At 43.1% G+C, this 17776-nt stretch overlaps 1 protein-coding gene across 3 annotated transcripts; it reads left to right on the plus strand.

The window, feature by feature from the left end:
- The first annotated feature begins 2121 nt into the window (after positions 1-2121).
- TIGIT (T cell immunoreceptor with Ig and ITIM domains) lies at positions 2122-17325 on the plus strand. 3 transcript variants are annotated; one of them, XM_012463982.3, is made up of 4 exons: positions 2122-2223; positions 3644-3973; positions 7351-7457; positions 16031-17325. In XM_012463982.3, exons 1-4 carry the CDS (start codon positions 2163-2165, stop codon positions 16259-16261), a joined length of 729 nt encoding a protein of 242 aa, XP_012319405.2. In that variant the 5' UTR covers positions 2122-2162; the 3' UTR covers positions 16262-17325. The 3 variants fall into 3 exon arrangements, with proteins under 3 accessions (XP_012319405.2, XP_012319406.2, XP_064230721.1); XM_012463983.3 differs by having other exon boundaries at positions 16034-17325; XM_064374651.1 differs by lacking the exon at positions 2122-2223 and adding an exon at positions 2517-2594.
- The last annotated feature ends 451 nt before the right edge of the window (positions 17326-17776 follow it).

The raw sequence follows: 17776 nt of genomic DNA on the forward strand, positions 1-17776 counted from the left end.
CAAGGCAGCCTTAGCTGGCAAATGTCCACTTTCCTGCAGAAACATCCTGTCCTCCTGTTCTATCAGATAAGGAGGGTAGAAGGAAGAGGTTGGGTGGAACCCTGGCCGTGGCGTCTGGAGACTAGGATTTTACTCTTGGCAAAACACGTTATATAGGTAAGGATATTGTCCTCCAATTTTCACTTCCTAAATTAATACTGTTATCAATACTATTATGGATGTATTGAACCCCTGTGATGTTCCAGGCGCTGTGTAAGCACTTTACCAAACACTAGTTCATTAAATCCTCACAACCCTGTGAAAGAGGTACTCTTATTCCTATACACAGATGGGGAAACTGAGGCTTCAGGAGGTTAAGAAAGTTTTCCAAGGTCACCAGACAGGATGACTTTGGACCCAGTCTGTTAATCATCCCCCTCAGGAGCACCATTGATCAAAACGGACTTGACCATGTTCTGCTTTGGACTGGTTACTTAGCAACAAACAGAAAAATTATTTAACAATTGTTTAAAACCAACTCTCAGTTTCTTTGGATTTCTCATTGTATAAGACAGGTCTCACCTCTTTGGCTCCCACCCACTATGGAAACACAGGCAGTGCATTTTTTTATAGCCCAAATCCTCGTGTCCACTGCTTTGTGTGCTCTAGTCTCACTAGCTGCTCTTGGCCCTGCCACTCCTGGCTCCCCCGCCTTAGTGAGTTTGGGAAACATCCCCCCAGTTCAACCTCGGCACCTTCCCTTGGACGCATGTTTGGTATCATTGCTCCTTCAGCTGTAGGAATTGTAGCTGTTGAAAGGTGGTGGAGGATCTCTTGATGTGAGCTTTGAAGGACAGGTTGAATTGGGTAGGCAGAGAGAAACTGGCAAGCCATATATTGTCTAAGGGTCTGTAGGTGGGGGATAAGGGATGTACAAGTCATAGAGTTGGGAATAGGTGGAACCCAGGGAGGGGAGAAAGCTGACCTTATATAGAAGACCTTGCAGGGGAGAAGGAGGGCAGGGGCCTGGATGGTGTGAAATGCTAGAGGTGCATGGCTGGAATGGAGGGGGCAGGGCGCCAGGCTTCAGATGCCTCTGGGTGCAGAAGCAGATTTTCAGGATGTACAACATGGAGCACGCCCAAGGTAACTTCGTTGAGAGCCTGGGAGGCAGGTGAATGCGGATCCTCTACCCCGTCTCCTGACTGAGTTCACCAGGGAACGAGCTTCGTAAACTCTTTGAGGGCAAGGGAAGTGATTATTTACTCTCATATCTTCAGAGCCTGGTGTTGAGGTTGGTGCTTTGTAGGTACTCAGGGACTTTCAAATGAATGAAGGGAGTCGGGGAGGAAAGAAGGATGGGTCCATAGTAGGACCTGGTGATGGGCTGGCAACTCCAGGCAAATGTCAACCAATCCCTCTCCTGGGTCACCCCCAGGGGCTCACCCTTCTCTGCATCTCCGACTCTCATGGGGTCATTGTGCACAGGAAAGCTCCCTCCTCTAATCTCCTCTGATTCTACTGAATCAGAGAAACTAAACCAGAACTCAACGAAGCCTCAGTCCAGATAATACAAAAGAAGTAAGATTTGAGGAGATCTCCTTCAAGGGAAAGTTGCTGTGTTTGTCCAATACCTTTGTCCCATCCATGTATCATCCCCCAAGTAAACGCTTCTTGTTCACTTGTTTGTTAGATTTCAAGTGCAGTCCCTGGCCTGTAAGTCCCTACAATTTTAAGTTTCTCTTGTCATTCCACATTCCTCAGCAGGAAGATGCCAGGGGAGCCCAGTCAACAGTTCCTCATCAGTAGCAGGTTCTTCAGAATCTTGGGCACTACACAGATGCCCTTGAGCTCTTTGGATAAAGGCTGATTTTTAGAAAAGTACACTAAGACAGAACTTAAAAACAATAGCTTGACTAATTACAACCCAAAGACGAGTGTACCTCTAACCACAATTTTTTGTTTATTTTTAAATGTTTCCTTCATGGCCTTTCTTGTGGCTCACCCTATGCAGTTTGTGTGCATGTTGAGAACTTTATGTGTTTTTAACATGGTTTTTGCCCAACTTGGTTTTTCCGAGACCCATGTTTCTCATAGGCTCAGTTTTACTGTCTTATCTGCAGTTGGCTAGTTCCTGTGGCAGAAGAGGCCACATCTGCTTCCTAGGCCCTCTGGGCAGAAGTATGCGGTGGTGTCTCCTCCTGATCTGGGCCCAGGGGCTGAGGCAGGCTCCCCTCACCTCAGGTAAGGCCTGAAACCCAGCAGAGCAGTGGAGAGGGAATACAAGGCTGAGCTTGGTATGGAGACGGGGGTGCTTATGTAGGGAAGACTCCAAATGCATGCCACAGCAGCTTAAGGGAAAGAAATGCAGTTTTTAGAGTCCTGTGTACTCTCACGTAAGAAAGGACAATCTCTGAGCGTGAGATGTGGCTCTTTTTGGTGGCAGATGAAGGACTTTGTAGACTCTTGGGGTTGGGGAAGCCTGACTGGCTAGCACGAGAAGGGAGCAGGGGAAGAAGAAGCGCTGGGAGGAAGCATTGCCGTTTGCTTTTAGAAACTCATTCCTGCTCCAGCTTCTTTTCTGTTGCCTTTGAGGAACTTTCTAGGAAAACACTGTAAGTTCTCTACAAATTGAAAATGTTTTTCACAGATTCCAGAGATTCTACTACTAGACACCGATTTTTTGTTAAATTTATTTCTTCTCTATTAAAAATCTGAGTCAACTATTTCTGAGGGAGGGGAACACAAATATTTTAAAACTGTGGTATCAACTGGTTTTGATGTTGCTTTCTGAACTGTGTGAAGCTGGAGATGTGCCCAGGGTTGCTGGGGAGAGGCTAAGTGCTGAGAGGGTGGTTATGCCTGGGAGAAGCAGGGTTTCCTGCTAAGCTTCCTTTTCTATTGGATTTCTTAGCTTTCCTGAAGGTTTTTCCAGGCACCGCAAATGACAGTCAACCAAACAGCAAGGTTTTATTTCAAAGGATAATGCATCCAGCACAGAACTAGGCTGCAGAAAGACACATAAAAACAAAACAAAATAAAACAAAAACAGAAGAGGCGGTGTCGGCTGACAAGGGCTTATGTTCTAAGCGGGTAGATTAAATGAGCCTATGAAAATAACAAGCTAGCCATGAAGCTACATGGCAGAATATGCTGAGGGGGGTAACGTGCTAAGTTGTGTATCATAAGCCAGGCATTTAGTAAGGTGCTAATTATACAATACAGGCAGTGAGTGTGAAGGGGAAAGGGGGATGGAGATGGGCTGGGGTCTTCTAGGAGGCGGGGAGGGAGTGCAGCCTTGACAAGCCTTCCTGTGGGTGGGGCGTCAAGAGGGGCAGAGGTAGTCTCTGGAAGCGTAGGGCAGTGGGCAGGGAGGAGATGGGCTGGGCTGGGCTGGAGTAGAGAAGTTTGGAGAAGGGCGAGAAGACTGGAAAGAGAACCTGACGGGGACTGGGAACCTTGAAAAACAGACTTGGAGAGGAGCGTCTCTTGAAATGGAAGAAACGGGAAATAATGACAGTCTATATGTGGAGCAACAGGACGGACTGGAGAAACTGTCATTCCAAAACCCAGCTGTGGCCTCAACGCCCCTTAGAGTTTTTCTAGGAAGGCTGAAGGCCAGCTGCCGACCCAGGACTCACATGTGCTTTGTCCTCTTCCCTAGGAATGTTGACAGGCGCCATAGTAACAATGGGGAACATTTCTGCAGAGAAAAGTGGCTCTGTCATTTTACAATGTCACCTCTCCTCCACCACGGCACAAGTGACCCAGGTCAACTGGAAGCAGCAGGACCAGCTTCTAGCCATTTGTGATGCTGACTTGGGGTGGCACATCTTCCCAGCCTTCAAGGATCGAGTGGCCCCAGGCCCCGGCCTGGGCCTCACCCTCCAGTCACTGACCATAAACGATACCGGGGAGTACTTCTGCATCTATCACACCTACCCTGATGGGACTTACACCGGGAGAATCTTCCTGGAGGTCCGAGAAAGCTCAGGTATTCCTGCTGGAGCAAGTTGGCGGATAAACCTCTCCCTCTAGCATAGAAAATGCAATCCAGAAACACTGAGCAGCAGGGCTTCTCAATTCAGGATCACATTTGAATCACCTAAAGAGATTTTAAATCATACTGATGCTAAGGCCCCACCCAGAACAGTTCAATCAGAATCCCTAATGGCAGAGCTAAGAAGGGGTAGGTTCTAAAAGCATTTCCAGGTAATTCTAATGGGCACCCAATACTAAGAACCACTGTTCTTACATAAGAAGCACATCTTACCTATATTTCCTAGGAAGACCAGTTGATGAGGTCATATGCAAAAGTTCCCACTTATTGATTTAGTATCAATTGTGCAAATTAGAATTAACCTCTAAATGTGCAAAGATTAGAGCTGGTTAAAAACAAAGCACAGCCAGTGCTAAGTTTAATTTTCCAATAATTTACATTTGTGTGGTATTTCCAAGTTTCCAAAATGCCTTCATATTCATTATCCACCTGCACACTTAAACCAATTCCCAGAGGTTAGAAAAAGATTCTTATCCTATCTGTGAGACGGTATAGCACCATGAATAAAAGCTCAGACTCTGACACCAGACAGGCTGGGTGCAAATCCTGACTCTGCCGTTGCCCTCAGACAGGATTTCCTAGCTTCTGTGTATCAGTTTTCTCATCTATGAAATGAGGATGAGTGTAAGATCTTATATGATACTAATGTAGGATCGAATTCCCGACTACAAGAAAATGTCCTTAGAACAATGCCTGGAACATGGTCAGCGCTATGTAAGTGTTAACTATTAATATGATTCCCATTTGTTTGATGCAGGCAGAAGCTGGGGCTTGGAGTTCCTCAGAGTGGTAGAGCTGATTTTAACACACATGTTCTTATTCTACTAAACTGCATCCTCAGAACTCCTATTTACTGCTTATGTTGGAGATTAATTCATATGATTTGCAAAATATGTGTAAACTGAGAAGATAAAAGGTTACCTTGAAGTTTCCTTTCAAATGTTACTTCTTAGCTGGTTCGCACTCTCTGGGGTTGACTATCCTTGTTGACCCCATGAAATCTGGGTAAATTATGTACTTTTTTCTCAGTTTTCTTGTTGATAAAATGTGGCGAATAATTTCATGAGTGATACAAGTAAGGTCTTACAACAGTGCTAGACATGTGATAAGCTTAACTTAAGAAGGGCCAGTTTTTATGCTATTTATCAGTTCGTGGTTAGAAGAGGCCTGGGACAATACGCAGGGCAGGGGACCTGAATTCCGGCAAAGTAACCAAGTGATGGCCTTGACCATTCTGGGCTCTTTACCCCAGTGTCATATGCCAGAGGACCCATCGCCAGACAGCAGGACCAGGAACAAGGAGGGAGCTCGGGCAGAAGGCCCCTGTGGGGAGGTGGTCCCAGCAACTGAAGACTAGATGGGAGCTATGTCTGGTTGCTAACGTCCCCGTCAGGCCATTCATGGATCATTGCTCCTTGACATGCACACTCCTCCCCAAGGCCACAGTGGCACGTCTCTTCCCCAGCATGAATCTGGGGAAATGAAGGTGCAAATTTCTTCTCTGTGGCTCATGGACCCCTGCGGAGAGAGATCAGAAGATGCTCTGTTGGAAACCCCTGTGCAGCCTCCCCACAAAGCCTGTATGTTTCCACCCCTTTGCCATTGCAGACTCCAGGGAACACCATTGGTGGCTTGGCTCTTCCCTCTTGTTTCCCCGGCAGTCAGTTGCTTATGTGGAATGCTAACTCTCCTTAATTACTTGTATTAGCGCCAACCCTGGCTTCTTTTTGAACCTGATCTGAAACCTTAGTCCAAGTCCTTAATACTATCTGTAATATTTAAGCTACTAATCTTAATGCTAAAATTGTACTTAACCCCAAAGTTAACCTGGTTAATAGGTAGAAGGTTTAAGTAACCCTTATACAGAGTCCGCCTTCCCCACCCTGCACGTAGTGATGTCACGCTTACTCAGGACTGCTTCTGTTTCAAAGATCTTGATGTCTTTGTTCTATGACCATAACTGTGAATGGAGACATTGGTACTTTTATTTCAAACCAAAAATTTTGAACGAAATTGATATTCCTAGTATCCCAAATTCCCCTCTGGTCCTAATTGTGTCTCTAACGTATCCTTAAATCTAACCAAACTCATTATATTGATCTTCCCAAAACCTCAACATGCTTTTAACCCCATCTTATCTTCAACTATCCCCAAGGTATAAGAGAATCCAAGCCTAACCCTGGCTCCAATCTGGCTCTGTTTCCAAACTGATCATACATCCTTTCCTAGTTTTATGGATAGCCCTCTGCAGCTATCCCTGCAGTGTGTCCTCCATTGACCCCTTTGCCTTCCATCTGCCCTCTTTCCTCTGGAGCTAACTGTATGGCTGTGGCTAACCAGAAGCCATCCTGACCTGCTGTGACTGAGTCCCTCAAGGCAGGACAACATGTTGTGGGGAATTTGAATTCTGCAGGCATCACCCTTGTCTTATTATGGATTGGATTCCTAAGCCACCTTTTAGCAACCCAAACCCTTAGTTAGAGGGACGAGGTGTCAGACTTCTGCTGCCCCCTTTTCCTTTCAAGACTCTCCTGGTACCTGAGTCCTGCCCGAGTTCCCGGGGGGGGGCGCTGGGAAACCCACCTAGAGCACAGTGTGCATAAGGTGATGGTGTTCTTTTTCTCACACTCTTCCTGGGTCAGATCCTACTCATCTCCTCAAAACTCCCCTCCTGCATCTTCTTCCTTCCACTTGCATGTTATCTCTTAATGAAATTCACTAGTTCATGATTTCACTTATGCCACAAATATTTACTGAGCATTCACTATGTGTCAGATGCTGAGAAAACAGCAAAGGATAAGATTCCAGAGCCTCATACCCTAGAGGGTTTCACAGCCTGGCAGGAAATAAGTGTTATAGGCTTAAGGTAAAAGGTTACTTGCTTTTTTCACTTTTGTAATTTAATATTAACTTTATTTTAATTTTGATTTAAATATTTTTATTGATACGATTTCATATTTGAAGTTGAATAAAAGAAAATATTCACTTTCTTAATTTTTTTCTGGACATATTATTTGTTTCATTTCATGATTACTGAAAATGATTTTGTCAGATAGAGGAAAGGAGTGTTAAAATGACCTGCTCTTGTGTCAAATATACAAGGTACACCACTGCTCAAAAGATCAGTCATTGATTTCATGCTGGGCCAGAGGGATAGTCTGCTCAACTGTTGGGCTTAAAAGCTCCAGTCCTGTGATTGCACAAAGGGCCTGGCCAATCCCCACCTCTCTACCGTGAAGCTCAGGCTGCCCTGGGGAAATCAGCTTCACTTCTGGCTTCTGCCACTCACCTCTGTTTTGTTCTCCCTCTAGTGGCTGAGCACAGTGCCAGGTTCCAGATTCTATTGCTTGGAGCCACAGCCGCGACGCTGGTGGTCATCTGCACAGCAGTCATCGGGGTGGTCGTGTTGGCTAGAAAGGTAATGGCTCTGGCTGCGCATCTCAGCCATGGGCGCCCCTACCCCTGCCGCCCTGGTCTTTTCAGGTTCTCTTTCTGCCCAGCAAGAGACCCAGATGTGATCTTCCCCAGTGCTCTCTGCCTTTTTCCTGGCACTTGTTCTGCCTGTTAGTGCAGTTATTTATGCTCTCCCCTGTTTCTCTCAAAGGGTGGGAGCCCCGGACAGCTGGACCCGTTTCCCACCCATCTTGCTGTCATCTGTAACTCTTGGTTTCTGCTTATCCCTTAAGCCACTGCTCTGAGAGCTTAATTTATCTACTATGATTTTGATGCATTGTGGGCATCTGGATCTGCTAGAGCCTCCTGTACATTAGCTCTTTTGATTTTTATAACTCGTAGTGCTAGGCTACCCAGCATGTCTGTAGAATGAGAAATAAACACTCCAAAAATGTAGAGTTAGGCCAGGGGCTACAGCTCACACCTGTAATTCCATCAATTCGAGAGACTGTGGCAGGAGGATCACTTGAGTCTAGGAGTTCAAGGCTGCAGTGAGCTATGACTGCACTCCAGCTGGGCAATAGAGCAAGACTCCATCTCTAAAAAAAAAATTGGTGGTAAAATGTGCATTGCAAGAGCAGCAGGTTGTAAATCGTCTGTTACTTTAGCTTAAGAGCTTATATGGCTGAAAGAGTAATGAACGGGGAATTGAAAGATTGAGTTTCCAGTTTTGGCACTGAGTGTATGCTTTTGGGAAAGTTAATCTTTCAAGGTCTTCATTTCCTTACATATAAAATGGGGATTTGTCTTGGTCTATTTTCTGCTACTGTAACAGAATACAATATATTGGGAAATTTATAAAGAAAAGAAGTTTATTTGGCTCACGGTTCTGGAGGCTGGGAAGTCCAGAGCATGGTGGATTTGGCAAGGTTCATCCTGTGGCAGAAGGCATCATGCAATGAGTGAGTGCATGTGAGAGACAGAGAGAGAAATGGGGCCAAACTCATCCTTTTAATTAGGAACTTACTCCCAAGATACCTAACCCACTCCTGAGATAATGACGTTAATCCCTTCCTGAGGGCAGATCCCTCACGGTCTAATCACCTCTTAAAAGCATTACCACTTAATACTATTACAATGGTAATTAAGTTTCCAACACGAGGACTTTTGGGGGACACATTAGAACTGTAGCTGTATTATCATTTTGCTTGCTCTATATCATAGAGTTGTGATGAACAAGTGGCATATTTCATGTAAAATCTTTATAAATAATGAATTACATCAGTGAAATTTGTGTATAAATCAGAATTTATATCAGTGAAATCAGCTGCTGGTATTGATCGGGAGGAGTGAAAGAGTTTCCACCCCTAGTTTTGTCTGATCTCTTGGATCCTTTAAGTCAGCACAGCCCAGGTCACCTTAATTCAAGTCACCATATAAACATTCTGGGAAACACAACAAGTTTGTTATTTCTACCTTTATCCTAGACCCTCCTCCCAAGATCCTAACCCACTTTCCCTCCAACTCTAACTCCACTCAATTAACAACTCAGTTCTGCAGCCTGGTTGAACTGCAGTAGCTGAGATGTGGCTGGTGCTATTGGGAAAGCCAATAACCTATAATATTTTCATTTAGGTGTTGGCTATCACAGTAGACATAATGGGGAAATGAACCCTCTAGGGGAAGGTGAGGACCAGAGAAATCACTGAATAGAGGGGAGAGGTGAAGAAGATGAAAACTTATCTCTGAGCTGGCAAGGGAGCTGCTATGGTGGTTGGTGAACAAAATCTCTGCTGTCAGCCGTGTCCTGATGATCTGGAATAAAAGATTCAAAAGTTCTTTAGAAGGAGCTGAAAAACTTTTCCTATTAAGGATTCAAAACTAGTTAATTTTCATTCTGGGCACTTAGACTAACTTTGGTCATCTGGAGGGTTGAGAAAGAGAAGAAGGTGAAGAGAGGGAGCCGGTAGCTATGAAGTCCTGTTTCTCCCCTTCTGCAGTGTTTGATCCCTGCCCTCTCTGACATTTCCACTGCTTCCTGTGTAGCTGGAGTCCTCCCTGCTTCTTCCCTGTACTTGGGCTATAGTTGCCAGTCTTCTCTCTCTCTCTCTCCTTACTCAAAATGTTTTATACTTGCATTATTCAGAGTTCCAGCAGGGAACACATATAGTACTCTGAAACTGGGTTGTTTGAAGACAGTTTAATAATAGGATTTCCAAAAGTCTGGTAGGATGTAAGGACACCATAAGGAGGAGTAGCAAGGTGTTGTAACTGTTCCTAGTTCTTCAAAGGGGAGTGGAGGGGATAATTACTGGAGCCTGGAAGGAGAGAGTTATGTGGAGGGGCCTCCTTCAGAAGTGCTGTAGTGTCACAACCAGTCCAAGGCCACCCTGCAGAGAGAACAAAGGGAACGACATACCCTCATCTCATTCCTCTCTCTGTTCCCCTACTGTTGCTCTGCATTGGCTGAACTCAAACTTAGGTGGGAAGACAAGGGAACTCATTGATGTAGTACATATAGCACAGTCTCCACAGGGCACAGAATAGGGTGAAGAAGGTTTGTGAGTAGAGCCAAGGGGCAAATGGATGGTATCCATACCAGCAGTGTTCATAGTCCTGAAAGCTGGACAGAGGATCTTGACTTTCCATGGGTTGGCTGACCTCAGCCTTCTCTCACATAGTCTTGATCTCTTTTGATGATGTATGTAAGCAATACCCTTGTTGGCTGCAGCTATATTTCTCCTGGGCACACCATGCTCTATTAACCATTTTAATCTCCCCATAGGTCAAGTTTTCTTGGTTCCCATTGCAGTAATTACATCCATTTTGTTTCTTAAGTGCTGCTATCTGTCCTGCACTATTTTGAGATCTCCTCATCCTCATTGCTACCAGGGATTCAGTTCCATAAAAGCATCTCCTACTTTAGACCTAGCTTATTAGAGGAGAAATACCACCAAATTTCTTAACGATGCTGGAGCTCCCTTCACTAGCACATTCCTTTCCAGCTTAGTCAAAGGAACATCCTTTTCCTGCTTCCTTTTTCCCCTCATTCTCTGGGTCTTCCCTAGAAAACCCAATAAAATCAGCTATTGGATTTTTGAAGTTATTTGGTACAAGGATTGGCAAAGTTTCTCTGTAAAGGGACAGATAGTATGTCTTTGGGGTTTGTAGGTCATATGGTCTCTGTTGCAACAATTCATCTCTGCCATAATAGTGTGAAGGTGCTGTAAATTATATATAAATGAATGAATATATTGCTCTGTCCAATTAACCTTATTTATAAACACTAAAATGTTAATTTCACATAATTTTTATGTGTAATAAAATATTACTTTTTCATTCTATAAGCTTTTATTTTTTATTTTTATATTACTATTTTTTATCTCAATAGATTTTTTGGGAATGAATAAGTTCTTTAGTGGTGATTTCTGAGATTTTGGTGCACCCATCACCCGAACAGTGTACGCTGTATCCAATGTGTGGTCCTTTATCCCTCACCCCTCTCCCACTCTTTCCCCTGAGTCCCCAAAGTCCATTGTATCGTTCTTATGCCTTTGTGTCCTCATAGCTTAGCACCCACTTATGAGTGAGAACTGAGTTACTTCACTTGTAATAGTTGTAATAGTGGTTTCCAATTCCATCCAGGCTGCTGGGAATGCCATTATTTTGTTCCTTTTCACGGCTGAGTAGTATTCCGCTATATATATGTGTGTGTGTGTGTGTGTGTGTCAGATAGAGGGATCTGAGCAGAAAGTGTATATTAGTTAGGGGTCTCCAGAAAGACAGGACCCATAGGAGAGATAGGTAGATGGATGTATAGATAGATAGAGAAGCAGGAATTTTTATACATATATATAAACATATTTATATTTATAGAGGAGAAAAACATATATAGGTATATATATAATACCTATGTATATATTATATATATAAAAATATGTATATTTATAGAGGAGAAAAATGTATATATATAGGTATTTTTATATATAATCATATATGTATATGTATAATATTATATATTATATAATATATGTATATATAAAAATACCTATGTATACATTTTTCTCCTCTATAAATATATATATTTATATATGTATAAATATATATAATATGTATATTATATATACATATACATATAAATACCTATATGTATATATTACATATATACATATACATATAAATACCTATATATATTCCACTATATATATATTCCACTATATATATGTATTCCACTATATATACACTCCACTATATATATATATTCCACTATATATATTTCTATATTCTACTATAGAATATAGAAATATATTTCTATATTCCACTATAGAATATAGAAATATATATAGTGGAATATATATATATATAGGAGTATATATATGTGTATATATATGTATTTCTCCTCTATAAATATATATATATATAGTGGAATTTATATATATAGTCGAATATATAGTGGAATATGTATATTTTTAGTGGAATACATATATATATGTATATGCAAGTATCATTTTCGTATAATGACTTCTTTTTCTCTGGGTAGATACTCGGTAGTGCGATTACTAGATCAAATGGTAGTTCTACCTTTAGTTCTTTAAGGAATCTCCACACTGTTTTCCATAGTGGTTGTACTAGTTTACATTTCCACCAGCAGTGTAAAATAAAGTGTTCCCCTTTTAGCACATCCACGCCAACATCTAAGATTTTTTGATTTTTTTTGATTAAGGCCATTCTTGCAAGAGTAAGGTGGTATCGCATTATGGTTTTGATTTGCATTTCCCTGATGATTAGTAATGTTGAGCGTTTTTTTTTTTTATATGTTTGTTGGCCATTTGTATATCCTCTTCTGAGAATTGTCTGTTTTTGTCCTTAGCCCACTTTTCGATGGGATCGTTTGTGTTTTTAGATGATTTATTTGAGCTCCTTGTAGATTCTGGATATTAGTCCTTTGTTGGATACATAGTTTGCAAATATTTTCTCCCCCTCTATGTGTTGTCTGTTTACTCTGCTGATTATTTCTTTTGCCGTGCATAAGATAATACTTTTTAAAAGTTTTTTTATTAACACTTAAAATATGAAACTCATCTTTAGTTCATGGGCTGTACAAAAACCAGCAATGGGACATATTTGACTCAAGAAACTCCGTTTGTCAATTTCTGATTTAGTAGGTTTATTCTAGCATTCTCGCTTCTCCAAGCATCGTGTTTTCCTTTTCCATAGTTTGCCAAAGCAGTATTGTCATCTCTATTAACAGCAGTATATCAGAATTGTCTTCTGGGGCCCTTGTGAGGGTGTTAAATCTTGTGTGTTCCAATACTGACAGATTATCCAGTCTTATGTTCTAACCCCTACCACAATCCATCACCTTCAGAATTCACACCTAGGCATCTTCTCTCAGTTCCTGCCAGTAGATGTTAGCCAGGCCCTTTAGTATATAAGCTTTCTCTTCTCTTAGCAGATCCAGCACTTCCTTCATTAGAGATTTTACCCTAATTATGGATCTGATGGCCAATAGGGGAGGCAAGGCAGGTCCCAGCAGGGATTCTCTTCCATCAAGAGGAAGTGGGCCACTTCTGCCACTCCAGATGGTATAAGAGAAGCAGGTGGTTCACAGCTCTCAAATGCATCTTTCCAGAGATCCTCGTCCAAGTTTTCAGAGACTCCTCCTCTACTATCAAATGCTAACTTTGGCATAGAAAATTTACATAGGCTTAGAATCCAGCCTTGTTTAAAGTCTTGTCCCTTTTACAATTAGCTTACATACCTGGTCTTCAGCTGCTGGAGAGATTTGTGTCTCTTAAATGCTGCTAAGAGGAGCTGTAAGTCTCACACTTTGAGTTGCTGATAGAGCTGAGGCTGTCATTTTCTCTCTTCAGTCCATCGGTACAATTTAGCAAAAGTCACTTTTGAGTCCTAATAGTCACTATTTACTCTATATTATTTACCCAGTTCCAGAGTTCTAACAGTTACTATTTACCCTATACATCTCAAATGTTAGAGTCATTGCACCAGCTCATAGTTCTCTTCCATCCGTGTCCCATCTCATTTCACCACCAGCTGTGGGGCTTGTGTTGCCATCTAGCAAGTTAGTGATCCCATTCCCCAATCCTGTTCTTACAGGCTGCCTTCTAGGACTCTTCCCAGTAGCAACTGTTTTAGATCAGCTCCCTGGAAATAGAGCCTGACATGCAAATTCTGATGACAGAGACTTATATTCGGATGGCTCTCAGATGAAAGGTAGTGAAAGAAGCAGTATTGGGAGGACCAATGGAAGAAAGCTCAGCATGGATGTGGTCTCAGCTGAAGACTTGGCTGAAGCAAGAATTGTACAAAGAGTTGGTTGAACCTTCAGGCAGGGAGATGGCCTTTTGGAAATCCACCTAGGTCAGTATTATTTCTGGCTGCTCACCAGGGAAGGCCCAAGAGCAATTCTCCAGAGAAGGGGCTGCTGTGAGCTCACAGCCTATACTCCCAGCATCTGGAAAATGGGAGTGCTGGTCAGGTAGAGGGATCTGAGAAGAAACTGTGTATCAGTTAGGGGTCTCCAGAGAGACAGAATCCATAGGAGAGATAGATAGATGGATGGATAGATAGATAGATAAGCAGGAATTTATTAGAGGAATTGGTTCATGTGACTGTAAAGGCTGAGGAGTCTCACCCCAGGCTGTTAGGAGACCCTGGAATGCTGGTAACATGTCTAAGTTCAAGTCTAACAGCCTTGGAACCAGCGAGGCTGTTGGTACAATTCTCAGTCCAAAGCTAAAGGCCTGAAAACTCAGGGTGGGGGGTGCTGGCGTAAATCCTAGAGTCCCAAAGCCATGGAGCGTGGGGTCCTGATGTCCAAGGACAGGAGGAGAAGAGTGCATCCCAGCTCCAAAGAGAGAAAGACCAATTTTGCATCTCTTTTGTTTTGGGAAAGGCAAGCTCCCAGGTGACTGGATGGTGCCTGGCTACATTTAGGGTGGAGTTTACCCACTCACTTCACTCAGACTGAGACACCAATCTCCTTTGGAAACACCCTCACAGACACACCCAAAATGGCTTTACCAGCTCTCTCAGGTGCCTCAACCTAGTTAAGCTGATACCTAAAATTAGCTATGACAGGTACCAACAGCATTCGCTACAGACCTTGAGAGCATAGAAATGGAAGAAAGAATGCATAGATTGCGTTACTTAAGAGCATGGTCTTTGGAATTAGACAGTTGTAGGTCTGGGTCCCAGCTCCACCACTTGAGTAGCTACGCCACCTAACTTTGCTGACCTTCAGTTTCCTCTTCTGTAAAACGCTGATTATGATGGCATTACCTTCATAAGGGCATGAGAAAACTTCAGTGAATAATAAGTCATGTAAGGCACTTAGCATTCTTCCTGGCATGTAAACTGGAAAGGTGAGCGGGACCATCACAAGGGATGTTTTGGGGATCATCATAGTTTCTTGTGGGAAAGGTAGTGAAATTATGGATTTTCTTCCTCGAAGAATGTCCCTCTAGGCAACATTTTCTATGCAATTTACAAATCCGCTGAAATCCACCTGTGCATCTCAGGTTAAGCACACTCCTATACAGAGTGGGAGCCATTGAAGAGTTTTAGGCAGAAGTATGAACTGACCCAACTTTCATTTTTGAAAATCACTCTGCTGGTGACCATGTGGAGTTGGGCTAGAAGTAAGAGGGAATCCAGAGACAGTGAGGATGCCCAGGTGAGAGATGAGACATGGATATAGAGATGGAAAAGAGGGAGTAGATTTCTGAACTGCCTAGGATTAAAATTGGATGAGGTTTTATAGATAATTTGAGTTGAACATCAGCCTCCAGATTCTGATCAGCTGGTGCCATAAAACAGGGCAGTGAATATAAGGGCAGGTGTGGTTTGTTGGGGAGGGAATGTGATGGTTTCTTTTGAGATAATTTGAGTCTGAGCTTGCTGTGGGTTGTCGGGTGATGATGCCCAGTGAACAGGTGGACATCTGGGTCTGCAGCTCAGGGCAGAAGCCTGGGCTAGTTTGGATAGAGATTTGGGCATCTTCAGAGGACAGATGGTGGTTGTAGATATAAGAAGGTAGATGCTCATGAAGTAACCAGAGAGCATGTTTACTGTGAGAGAAAGCAGAGGGCAGAACCATGGGGAACCCCATGGTTTGGGGACCTTTTGTGCAAAGAGAAAAGGGGCAGGCTTGGCTGAAGATGATGATGGGGGTTCAAAGGAGAAGAGAATCAGGAGAGAGTGATGCCATAGGAACCAGGGAAAGAGAGCATTTCAGAAAGGAAGAGGTCAACAGAGTCAATTACAGTAAAGAGTAAAAGAAAATAGAGAATGGGAAGCTGCCCCACTAAGCTTAGTGAACAGGAAGTAACAAGGTGTGTGGCACGTGGTGTATGTAGCAAGTGTAGTTTCCATGGAGTGGTTAGAATTGAAATCTAGCTGTATCGCGGTTGAGAAATTAAGGGCTAAGGAATTGGTGCTGGTAAGAACAAGTTTGCCCATGTGTATGTGGGTAAAAAGGAAGAGAGAGATCATGATGACTCTCAATATGTGTCATATTGGGGAGTAACATTTGAATAACATCCCCACATACTCACTTTGTAGTTTGTTTGCTTTTAGAAGAAATCTCTCAGAATCCATTCTGTGGAAAGCGGCCTCCAGAGGAAATCAGCTGGACAGGAGGAACGGAGTCTCAGTGCTCCCTCATCCCCAGGAAGCCATGTCCAGGCAGAAGCTGCACCTGCTGGGCTCTGCGGAGAACAGGGGGGAGATGGCTGTGCTGAGCTGCATGACTACTTCAATGTCCTAAGTTACAGAAGCCTGGGGAGCTTCTTCACAGAGACTGGTTAGCAACCAGAGGCATCTTCTGGAAGATATACTTTTATCTTTGCTATTATAGATGAATATATAAGCAGCTGTACTCTCCATCAGTGCTCTGTGTGTGTGTTCAGTTGAGTGAATAAGTGTCATCCTCTTCTTCATCTTCATTTCCTTGGCCTTTTCATTCTATTCCATTCTGCATTATGGCAGGCCTAGGGTGAGTAACTGGGATCTTGATCATAAATGCGAAATTTAAAAATATCTTGACCTGGTTTTAACTATGGCTGTTTGAGCAGATCCTCATAATGGCACTGGCCAGCATTTTGGGCTACAAGGTTTTGTGGTTGATGACGAGGATGGCATGACTACAGAGCCATCCTCATCTCATTTTTTCATTGTCATTTTCGGTAACATTTACTCATTCAAAGGCACGTTATTAATAAGGCTTGGTATCAGTCTCTATGGGGAGATTTGAGAGTGACTAAATCTTGGTGTCTACCCTCAAAAACTTACAGTTAAGTGGGAAGACAACATTGTCCTGAAAAGGAGTTATAGTAAGGAGAGAAGGCGACATAATGCAGGCCTTTAGGAAGAGATGACAGTTTGGGGTGAGGTAGTTGGCATAGGCTTATCTGTGCTGAAGTGGCCTGGGACCACCAAGGGGATATTGAGGCTGGTCTGGGAGGAGCAGGAGTTTTATCTAGGGAACTTCGTGGAGCTGAAAATCCCACAAAGAAGGCCCTGGCACCAAGGGAGCCAGCAAACTCCAGATTTTATTCTCTGGGCAGGCATTTCAAGTTTCCTTTTGCTGTGACGTACTCACCCCTTAGGCGGCCTGACACAGTGCTCTCTAGGCTCTTCTGCCCATGTGTGCTGGGGAAGCCCCAGGAAACGCACGTGCCCACGGAGGGAGCCAAGTCTTAGCATTTGGGCCTTGATCCACCTTTTCTGCCTCAATACATTGTTGAGACTTTGAAAAAAGAACGTTTCCCACTAAAAGGAAAATGTGGATTTTTAAAATAGGGGCTCTTCCTAAGGGAAAAAGGGGGCCTGGAGGTGATAGAGGGTTTAAAAAATAAACACCCTTAAACTAACTTCTTCAAATCCTTTTATTTACTCCCTGACCTCTTTGTGCTGGGGTTGGGGTAACTGACTGCTTATTTCTGTTTAACTGCATTCAGGTTGAATCTTAGAAGACTTTTATCCTTCCACCGACCGTCTCTCTCACAGGAATGAACAGGGAGGCTAGATTTACTGCTGACTGATTTTCTTTCATGGGCCCAGGAACCAAGAGAGAATGTGAAGCAAGGCTGGGTTTTGCCCATGGTTAAAATAAAGCATTGCTTCCTAAGAATAAAGGCCCTGCTTCCTAAGACATAGACTGGGGTTGACAATCGTCTTAGTAACAAGACAATTCAACTCCTATTCCGCCTTGGATTTTTATTTTTATTTTTCTCACCTTTCTACCAAATGGGTTACATAGTTAGGAAAAATGAACTGAAATCTGTCTGGAGCTCCAAGTCCTTTGGAAGAAAGATAGATGCA

This window comes from Aotus nancymaae, unplaced genomic scaffold (assembly GCF_030222135.1).
Source record: "Aotus nancymaae isolate 86718 unplaced genomic scaffold, 86718_ANA_hifiasm-v0.15.2.pri h1tg000011l, whole genome shotgun sequence".
In the NCBI taxonomy this organism is placed as follows: Eukaryota; Metazoa; Chordata; class Mammalia; order Primates; family Aotidae; genus Aotus; species Aotus nancymaae.